The sequence below is a fragment of the Cebidichthys violaceus genome, unplaced genomic scaffold (assembly GCF_023349555.1).
Source record: "Cebidichthys violaceus isolate CVI_PGR_0920_01 unplaced genomic scaffold, fCebVio1.0.p SCAF_4, whole genome shotgun sequence".
NCBI classification, from domain to species: Eukaryota; Metazoa; Chordata; class Actinopteri; order Perciformes; family Stichaeidae; genus Cebidichthys; species Cebidichthys violaceus.
The window spans coordinates 8,527,243-8,538,301 of record NW_027176594.1 but is presented as its reverse complement, the minus strand read 5'-3'; the positions used below and the strand labels follow the sequence as shown (position 1 = coordinate 8,538,301).

The 11,059-nt window shown below is 39.1% G+C and overlaps 1 protein-coding gene across 1 annotated transcript; it reads left to right on the top strand.

Moving 5' to 3' along the window:
• Window positions 1-1,071: 1,071 nt before the first annotated feature.
• LOC137885045 (mucin-2-like) lies at window positions 1,072-9,076 on the top strand. Its single transcript, XM_068727178.1, has 12 exons — window positions 1,072-1,234; window positions 1,479-1,681; window positions 2,188-2,252; window positions 2,572-2,720; window positions 2,846-4,297; window positions 4,613-4,761; window positions 5,282-5,346; window positions 5,440-5,585; window positions 5,696-6,093; window positions 7,441-7,505; window positions 7,599-7,744; window positions 8,027-9,076. The coding sequence occupies exons 1-12, from the start codon at window positions 1,072-1,074 to the stop codon at window positions 8,125-8,127; spliced, it is 3,102 nt and encodes a 1,033-aa protein (XP_068583279.1). The 3' UTR covers window positions 8,128-9,076.
• The last annotated feature ends 1,983 nt before the right edge of the window (window positions 9,077-11,059 follow it).

The following is an 11,059-nucleotide window of genomic DNA, read 5'->3' as shown; positions in this document are numbered from 1 at the left end:
TCACCACCACCAGTCAACATGACCTCACCACCAATCAACATGACCTCACCACCAGCAGTCAACATGACCTCACCACCAATAAACATGACCTCACCACCAATAAACATGACCTCACCACCAGCAGTCAACATGACCTCACCACCAATAAACGTGACCTCACCACCAATAAACATGACCTCACCACCAATAAACATGACCTCACCACCAGCAGTCAACATGACCTCACCACCAGTCAACATGACCTCACCACCAGTCAACATGACCCCACCACCGATCAACATGACCTCACCACCACCAGTCAACATGACCTCACCACCAATAAACATGACCTCACCACCAGTCAACATGACCTCACCACCGATCAACATGACCTCACCACCAATCAACATGACCTCACCACCACCAGTCAACATGACCTCACCACTGATCAACTTGACCTCACCACCACCAGTCAACATGACTTCACCACCAATCAACATGACCTCACCACCAGCAGTCAACATGACCTCACCACCAATAAACATGACCTCACCACCAGTCAACATGACCTCACCACCAATAAACATGACCTCACCACCAGTCAACATGACCTCACCACCAGTCAACATGACCTCACCACCAATCAACATGACCTCACCACCAGCAGTCAACATGACCTCACCACCAATAAACACGACCTCACCACCGATCAACATGACCTCACCACCAGTAGTCAACATGACCTCACCACCAATAAACATGACCTCACCACCACCAGTCAACATGACTTCACCACCAATCAACATGACCTCACCACCAGCAGTCAACATGACCTCACCACCAATAAACACGACCTCACCACCAATAAACATGACCTCACCACCACCAGTCAACATGACCTCACCACCAATCAACATGACCTCACCACCAGCAGTCAACATGACCTCACCACCAATAAACATGACCTCACCACCAATAAACATGACCTCACCACCAATCAACATGACCTCACCACCAGCAGTCAACATGACCTCACCACCAATAAACGTGACCTCACCACCAATAAACATGACCTCACCACCAGCAGTCAACATGACCTCACCACCAGTCAACATGACCTCACCACCAGTCAACATGACCTCACCACCAGTCAACATGACCTCACCACCAATCAACATGACCTCACCACCAATCAACATGACCTCACCACCGATCAACATGACCTCACCACCAGTCACCACGATGCCATTGCCAAGTAATGCAACCTCTAGCACTATCAATATATTATTCAATTTATTTTACAATCATGACAACTTTACCAACAGTCAAATTCATTATTATTATTTTACAGCTAAAATGAAGGGTACACTTTAACACATAGCATCAATATGAGCCTTTATAGCACCTCTAGCACTGACTGCAATTTCTATATTTGTCAATGCAGCTTGTCATGCTCTCATGTAATACATATTACTAATTAATATTCCCTTAATTCTTAGGCAATGTAAGCTCTCCACCTGTAACTGGAACATCAGCACCACCACATATCACAACTATTGGTGCTCCAGCTATAACCCCAACAGCTGCAACAACAGAGCCAAAAATTGGTTTGGAATTTAAGTTGCAGCAAAACTTTACATCACAACTTACAAACAAATCCTCACCAGAGTTCAAGCAATTAAATGACAAAGTGACCACAGCGGTAAGTTTTCATATATTCATTTGATTCTTTTTTTTTCATCTTTCCACAATAATATTCAAATACAGCATGAACTGTTTAGATGACCGAACATTAAATGGCAATGCAGCAGGATAGCACATACAGCATTAATAGGAAGAGAGTGATGAATTAGCTTTTATGAAGACATTGGTAAATATAATAAAAAACACAGCACATATGTGTAACTCATGATATTTTTTAATAATCAGTGTTTGAGATAGAGGTAAGCTGTAGAAATTCTAGAATATTGGTGACTTTTCATATGACCTAAATGTATTTTTGGAAAAAAAACATAGCCGGCGTCAGAAACAAATGATCATCATGACATAGCATTTGAAATGTAAACGCTTTTGAAAAGTAATGAAGATGAATGAAAAAATACAAAGCATAAGAGGAGAGAAAAAAGATGGAATATTGTTTTTCTTACAATATCAACTCGTTTTGCACATATTGAGTTTGTTTTACCTGTCAACAAAATTCATTCACAGCTCAACACTGTCTATTCACAACAATTTGGAGAGGCCTTCAATCGAACTGTCATCATCGGCTTCAGGTAAAAAACATTGCTCGCCACAGAATATTAAAAAGTTCTTTTTACTTTAATGCTAAATAATACATTTTTTCTTTGGTTATTAATGACAACAGAGCAGAAGAATGTACCTTGATTTATATTTCTGTTAAGATATGTTATATCATAGGTATTAGAAGTCAGTATCCAGAATGTTATTGGCGTATTTAAATAGATATTTTTTTTAAATTATTACTAGAACCGCCATCCTTGTCATCGAGCCTTAGTTAAACAATAATGGGCACAAACTCCAAACAAGTTTACAGCATTAAAACATAACTTTTCAAAAACATTTCTGTTACAGTCAAGGATCCGTTGCAGTACAAGTTGAACTGATTTTCAATAATGTGACTACACTACCAAACGTCAGTTCTGTGATTGAAACTTTGGAGACTGCGTCTTCCAGCTCTAATTTCTCCCTCAGTGTCAACACATCTTCCATTACTGCAACAAGTATGACATCATATTATTTCCAAATGTCCAATTTTCTCAATGTTTATAGCAAGCACGTACTGAATATATGATTCGAATAATATATTTAAAAGACAACACAATGACTTTATAATCTTTATTTTCAGCTGTCGTGGCACCAACTCAAGCCCCAGCTACATTTGCACCTTCAACACCAGCAGTCAACATGACCTCACCACCAGTCAACATGACCTCACCACCAATAAACATGACCTCAATACCAGTCAACATGACCTCACCACCGATCAACATGACCTCACCACCAGCAGTCAACATGACCTCACCACCAGTCAACATGACCTCACCACCAATAAACATGACCTCAATACCAGTCAACATGACCTCACCACCGATCAACATGACTTCACCACCAATCAACATGACCTCACCACCAGCAGTCAACATGACCTCACCACCAATCAACATGACCTCACCACCAGCAGTCAACATGACCTCACCACCAATAAACATGACCTCACCACCGATCAACATGACCTCACCACCAGTCAACATGACCTCACCACCAGTCAATATGACCTCACCACCAATCAACATGACCTCACCACCAGCAGTCAATATGACCTCACCACCAATCAACATGACCTCACCAACGATCAACATGACCTCACCACCAATCAACATGACCTCACCACCAATCAACATGACCTCACCACCCGTCAACATGACCTCACCACCCGTCAACATGACCTCACCACCAGTCAACATGACCTCACCACCAGCAGTCAACATGACCTCACCACCAGCAGTCAACATGACCTCACCACCAGTCAACATGACCTCACCACCAATCAACATGACCTCACCACCAATCAACATGACCTCACCACCGATCAACATGACCTCACCACCAGCAGTCAACATGACCTCACCACCAGTCAACATGACCTCACCACCAATCAACATGACCTCACCACCAGCAGTCAACATGACCTCACCACCAATCAACATGACCTCACCACCAATAAACATGACCTCACCACCGATCAACATGACCTCACCACCGGTCAACATGACCTCACCACCGGTCAACATGACCTCACCACCAGTCAATATGACCTCACCACCGATCAACATGACCTCACCACTGATCAACATGACCTCACCACCGATCAACATGACCTCACCACTAGCAGTCAACATGACCTCACCACCAATCAACATGACCTCACCACCGATCAATATGACCTCACCACCGATCAACATGACCTCACCACCAGCCAACATGACCTCACCATCAATCAATATGACCTCACCACCGATCAACATGACCTCACCACCGATCAATATGACCTCACCACCGATCAATATGACCTCACCACCGATCAATATGACCTCACCACCAATCAATATGACCTCACCACCGATCAACATGACCTCACCACCAATCAACATGACCTCACCACCAGCAGTCAACATGACCTCACCACCAATAAACATAACCTCACCACCAATAAACATAACCTCACCACCAATCAATATGACCTCACCACCAATCAACGCAACTTCAGTTCATCCAATCTCCACCATGTCACCACCAGGTAATACAAAGTCTCCCACGCTCAATACATCATTACATTATTTTACTCAATCAAATCTTCATGTTTTATACAGTAGTTATGTAAATGTTTGTACAAAGTCATATTCCTAAACGTTTGCAATTTGGTAGCAGTTAATATTTAATATATTTCTAAGAAATGCAACCTCTCTACTAGTGAATGGAACATCAGCACAACCAGTTATCACAACTGCTGTCAATGTTACAGTTGCTCCAACTGCTGCTCCTAATTCTACAGCTGGAACTTCAGCTGCTCCTAATGCTACAACTGGACCTTCTGCTGCTCCTAATGTTACAGCTGCTACCACTGCTGCACCAACAGATCCTCCTACATCCAATGAGGGAACTCTTGGCCTTACGTTTAGTCTTAACCAAACATTTACACCAGATCTTGCAGACTCATCTTCAACGGAGTATCAGACGTTGGCTGCAGAAGTGGTCAAAGAGGTAAGATGTCTTTGCATTATGAAACTACTGCAAATACATTGAAATATTATTGTGTAACAATACTCCATGGGCATCATAAGAAAAAGAAGCAAATATTAAACAAATATTGACTAAAAAGTAGGCATTTTAGCCCCCAAAAAATGTTAATCATGTGAGCATCAGGAGAAAAACAAGTTTATTTTACATTAAAGTTAAAACCACTGAAACATTAAAATATTCAGCAAATTTTTATTTTTGGAAATTAATCAAAATGCCCCCTAAATAAACTCAAGTTTCTGACATTCTTGTGCTGATCTTAAGTTCATATTTTTTCCACATAATTGTAATTGTAAAGCAGCAATAACTAAAACATTTTATTCCTTCATTTGCTCAATATTTTGTTAGTAGTCTAGTATGACTTCTGTAATCTTGTAAACATATCATGTATACAGAAGACAAATAAGGTACAGCAGCCTCAAAGTCAATCCTGGTATTTATTGTGAGCCATTACAGTGCAAATGACAGTTATGTTGTCTTTCAGGTAAACAAAGTGTGTACAAATCTGTTTGGATCATCTTTCCTTCGCTCCATCGTTAACTCATTCACGTAAGACTAAATATCAATCACTGGCTAATTTTTCTGGACATTTACCAGTCACTTGCTTTTAAACAGTGCTGCTGTGTCTCTTTGTCATTAAAGGAGTGGATCAGTGGTTGCCGACACGACCCTTGTGTTTACAAATACGAGCTCAGTTCCTTCAGCAAGCAATGCAACTTCACAACTCAGCAGTGAACTTACGAGCAGCTCTACCTCCCTGAACATTATATCAGGCAGTGTTAATGCAAGTAAGTGATTGGAGTGTTTAAGAATCAAACGTAATCTATTGATCAATCTATTTAAATTAGATGCATGCTACAGTGTCATATTAATTGATAACCCTTTGGTTTGGGTACAGCTTCTTCTGCCACTACCACCGCTGCACCTACTGTTACAACTGCCCTGACTGCAGCTCCAAATGCTACAGATGCTCCAACTGCAGCTCCCAATGTTACAGTGGCCCCAACTGCTGCTCCAACTGCAACTGCTGCTCCCAATGTTACAGTGGCCCCAACTGCTGCTCCAACTGCAACTGCTGCTCCCAATGTTACAGTGGCCCCAACTACTGCTCCTACTGCTACAGTGGCCCCAACTGCTGCACCAACTACGTCAACCACCACTGCATCAACAGATCCTCCTACATCCAGTGAGGGAACCCTTGGCCTTACGTTTCGTCTTAACCAAACATTTACACCAGATCTTGCAGACTCATCCTCAACGGCGTATCAGACTTTGGCTGCAGAAGTGGTCAAAGAGGTAAGATGTCATTGCCTTAAAATAATGTACTGCAAATTGAGATCTTATTTTCTTACAGTACTATTCCATGGACATCATAAGAAACAGAAGCATCTTCTAAATACAACTGCAAATAATTTATTTTTTGAAAATCGTGCACACTGACTTCAGGAACACACATGTTGCTAACATTTTTGCACTGATGTAGATTTATCATTCAGTCTGTCCTTATAATTTTCAGATGGAAACAATTAAATCTAATGTTATTCTTGGAATTTCTTTTCTGATTAATATGCCTTATATTTTGGTGATTGAGTCAACCTTTTTTGATCTTGACAGCAAATAAAGATAATGAAGGAATTAATACATAATATTTTTATAGCACGGGATATTTTTTTCCATTGAAGTACCAAAGGGAGTTTATTTTTAATCTGACGCTGCAGAAAAAATACTAATGCAGCGATGTCAATGTTGTTGCTAATGAGGGGTGTCAACAGTTAACCACTGAGGACATTTGTAACCGGTTACACACGGAAAGGAAGGGAAAGGAAAGCACCTCCTGTATGTAAAGTCATTCCGCATATTTTTCTGATTAATTAACCGGTTTGGTCTATCAAATGCAATACCAACAGAAACTGACATCCCTATTGCTAAACATTGATATATCCTGGACAGTGAAAGAAATAGAAAAGTAATTCCTCCTAGCATATAATATACAGAACATTGTTCATTTTATGTGTTATTTTTTTCATAAAAAACAACAGTGGCATCATGTAAACAGAAGGGTTAACATTCTAAAAATGAATAAATAAATATTTGGTAAATACGATCAGGAGTAATGTTGGTGTAAAGGTTTAACTCACTGAAAGAGGAAAATAATATGAATTTATAATATTTTATGGCAGTTTTTTTGAAGCAGACATTTTGTCCTCTTAACAACACCAGAGCAAGCAACACCAAAAATTATCTTTGAGAAAATATCAAATTCGTCATACTATTTTTAATTGGGATATTGTTAATTAAAGAAAGCCTGTACTAAAATGATACAAGAGCTTTGTAGCTCATAGAGCTGTTGCTGCATTTGAATACAGTTTGCACGAGCCATGTTTTAAGAATAATATCAAAATTTCTATAATTTACACAGTGATTATTGTGTTAGATTGGAAGGTGTTTCTTTTTCTGTTCTCCCTTGCTGTTAGACACGTCCCCAAAATTAGTTTGTGCCAAATCCCAGTTCAGCTCACACGCCATTGTCTTCAAACCTTAGCAACATCCCTGATTTACAGGGCAATCAGGGAACTTGTGCATTGGTGTTTGTAGCCATTTTTTTATTTTTGAATTGCAAATGACAGTAATGTTGTCTTTCAGGTAAACAAAGTGGCTAAAAATCTCTATGGATCATCCTATAGGCGTTGCATTGTAAACAAATTCACGTAAGATTAATTTTGATCACTAATCAACTTCTCCTAGACATTTGCCGTTTACTTTGTTTTAAAAAGTGTTGCTTCACCTCTTTGTCACTGTAGGAGTGGATCAGTGAACGTTTCCACAACCCTTGTGTTTCGAGATAAAAATTCAGTTCCTTCAGCAAGCACTGCAACTTCACAATTCAGCAGTGCACTTACCAGCAGCTCCACCTCGCTGAACATTATACCAGGCAGCGTTTCTGCACGTAAGTTATTGGTGACTTAAACTTAAGTATATCGTTTTACTTCAAAATGTAGTCATGGTTTTACACACGTTAATGTTTTAAATTATTAAATGCATATTGCAATGTGATATTTTTATGTTTATTTTTAAATATAAAAGTATGATGAGGGCTGAAGTTTGGGATGCAGTTTCCTTTTTATCCTACATTTTTAAAGTATTTTACTTAATTACTTTCTGTCCAGATATTTTCACTGACAACATAATCCAACAATCACTACAATCTTTGCTTTTTCTTATATTTCAGAGTCAACATCAACATCAAGCAGTCCTCAGTCCACAATGGGCTCACTGGCTGTCTTTTCACTGACACTGCTGGCTGTAGCACAGATGCTGATAGACTTTTAACCGAAACCCAAGGTAGATGCACTTGATAGCTTTCGCTATGCTATCAAGTTTGGGAAAAAAGCAATGTACCATCGAACTAAAAACAAAAGACATAAGTGTGCATAATGAAATTTACCAATACAATGTAATTTGGTAAAAAGATGTGTTCTGTGTGTCAAAGATTGAGACAGTTTTTCAGTATTTTCCACATTTGATGTTACAATCACTCGTGTTTTAATTCAGTTTTATTTAAATAACTAACCATTGATTACCACAAAGATTGTGAGTAATCAAAAACACTTAATTTGATACTTTTTGGCATTTTATTGGCAGATGTCGTACAATGTATTTGTTTTGGCAATGCTTCTTTATATGCAATTTTTCATGTGGCATTATTAACATAGTTAAAACATGCAAAAACGTATAGGAAAATGTACATTTTTATTTCCAGTTAAAAGCATTGTACGATTCAGCAGGACACAATTTACATCCAATGCCATTGTGAAGTGCAAATGAAGGAAGAAGTGATGCCAAAAGCTAGGGGTGTAGAACTAACATAATGTTGATGCTGAAGACTAATGACTTATATTACATGTGAGACCAATCATTATAAAGACGATATTTCTCCAACCATAACCATGTAGTTTAAGGTAGCTTACTTTAACGACACCACAGTTGCCATATGAGAATGTTGTAGTAAAGAAAATGTCATTGAACGTTGAAATAAGTTGTCATTAAGCACTATGATGGGTTTTGCAGAACCATCCAGTATCAAGTTAATAGTATGGAAAGTGAATTGGTAGATGCAAGTTTAAGTGTCCTGCTATTATTCTAAAATGTAGAAAGATTATTGAATGTAATTGCTTAACTCTTCCAATTGAACACTGGTTGTTCCTGTATGTTTTCAAGAAGGGGCAAAACAAATGTGTATCTTTGTTTATCTAATAGTATTAAAATTCCAATGACCTGGTTGGTTTTCAAATTCTTCTTTTTGACGCTTTTAGTATTAAAAGAAAATATTTCATTATAATTGGTCAGCAGAATGGCAGATTTGAAAATGGCCACCACGCCACGGCTATGTCATTCCATCAAACGTAAAGTTTTTTATAAGTCTATATGTGATACATGTGCCTACCAAATTTCATACATCTAGGTCAAACGCATTTCGAGGGCTGCATCGGCAAAATTTTGTAGGGGGCTCTATTGAGCCGACTTGCTAATCTGAAACATTAACATCACATTTGAAAACTACATTCATGATTTTAAATGTGTGTGCCATGTTTGGTTCTGGTTGGAGCATGTTTAGCCGCTGAAAAACACCATCGTTTTTCATGGCGAAGAATGCATCGCCACGGCTACGGGCTTTCACGAAATAACAATTTTTGAGTAACTTTTCATCACAAAAAATTTGAAGTCGATCTGATTAATTCCCTAGGAGGAGTTCGTTAAAGTATAGCAACTAGAAATCAAGGGAAAATTCACACAAAAATCAAAATGGCCAACTTCCTGTTAATTTTAGAGCAAGGTCCCGAGAGATTTTTTTTAAGTCTCCACGTGATACATGTGCCTACCAAATTTCATACATGTAGGTCAAACGTAGCACTGGGGCTGTGTTTTTGAATATTTGTAGGGGGCGCTATCGAGGCAATTTGAAACATTTATTTACATCACCTATGACACCTGTGTAAAGTTCCAAGGCTTGTTGAGCATCCTAAGCCACATAAAAATAAGCTTCATTTTTCATGGTGAATGACGCGTTGCCACGGCAACAGCGTTTTGCATCAACTCACAATATTCATGATGAAGCATCATCAATGTCTTACGGCTTACCTTACCAAATTAAAGACTGATCTGGGTAACTTCCTAGTCAGAGTACATCAAAGTATAAAACTTGTCATTTCCTTTTGCCAGTAGGTGGCACTATGACTTTTTGAAAATGTTTGCATGGGAATGTGCTCAAGACTGGACCAGCATCATAACAAGTTTGGGGCAGATTGAATAAAGTACCTCGGAGTTACAACAACTTCCTCTTTCATGGCGAACGGCACGAAATGTGCGTGACATGGGCGCCACATAAAACGAAGGTCGTTCAATGTCAGTAGACCATTTTTACAATTTTTCATCATTAAAGTCTTTAGATCACCCTGACCAAATTTTAAGTTGATCACATAGCGCTAGCGAGCAATTTTTTCATACTTAAGTATGGGACCCATAAATTATCAAATTTTCTCGCAGTCCTGGTATGCTTGCCAGATATGGGGAGTTTTGGGATATGATAAAGCCCCCAAAAAGGCGATTCATTCGAGAGAAAAAGAAGAAGAAGAAGAAGAAGAAGAAGAAGAAGAAGAAGAAGAATTAAAGCTGCAAGCAGCATTGATCGGGCCCTCGCAACGTCACACACGTCGAGGGTACTGGCAGGACTCTGGTTGATGCGGCAATGCATTTCTGTGACCATCATACACTGCATGCACAAGTTAGATGATATTTCCTGCGTCGACCAGCAGCATAGCAAGACCATGTTGCCAGGTCTTAAGCCTCAAATGTTTTGAGTGTACCTCCGATACAATCATAAATGTAAGCATGTTAAGATCATTAAGAAAATTAACGTGTGAATGTGCTTCAGTATTTGTAACATAACAGACTGTCAGGTTACTGGGATGGAGTTCAACTCCCTGCAGTGTCCTACTGATTGTATTTGGACTTACATGAAAGTTAACAGAACAGCAGTGTCATTTGTTTTTACTTCAACACTTTAATTTGACACTGTTTTCATTTTAAGCTCTTCTGTAACTTTAGATTGTAGTGTGAAGCATTCATTGTAACATTTAACCTGATTCTCATGTAGAAGCTCTAGACAGATCATTTATACTAATGCCCACTGACATGGTTTGAAAAACACTGTTGATTAACTTTTGTTCTCCAAGCATCTTAGTTTGCACATATTTAGATCAGA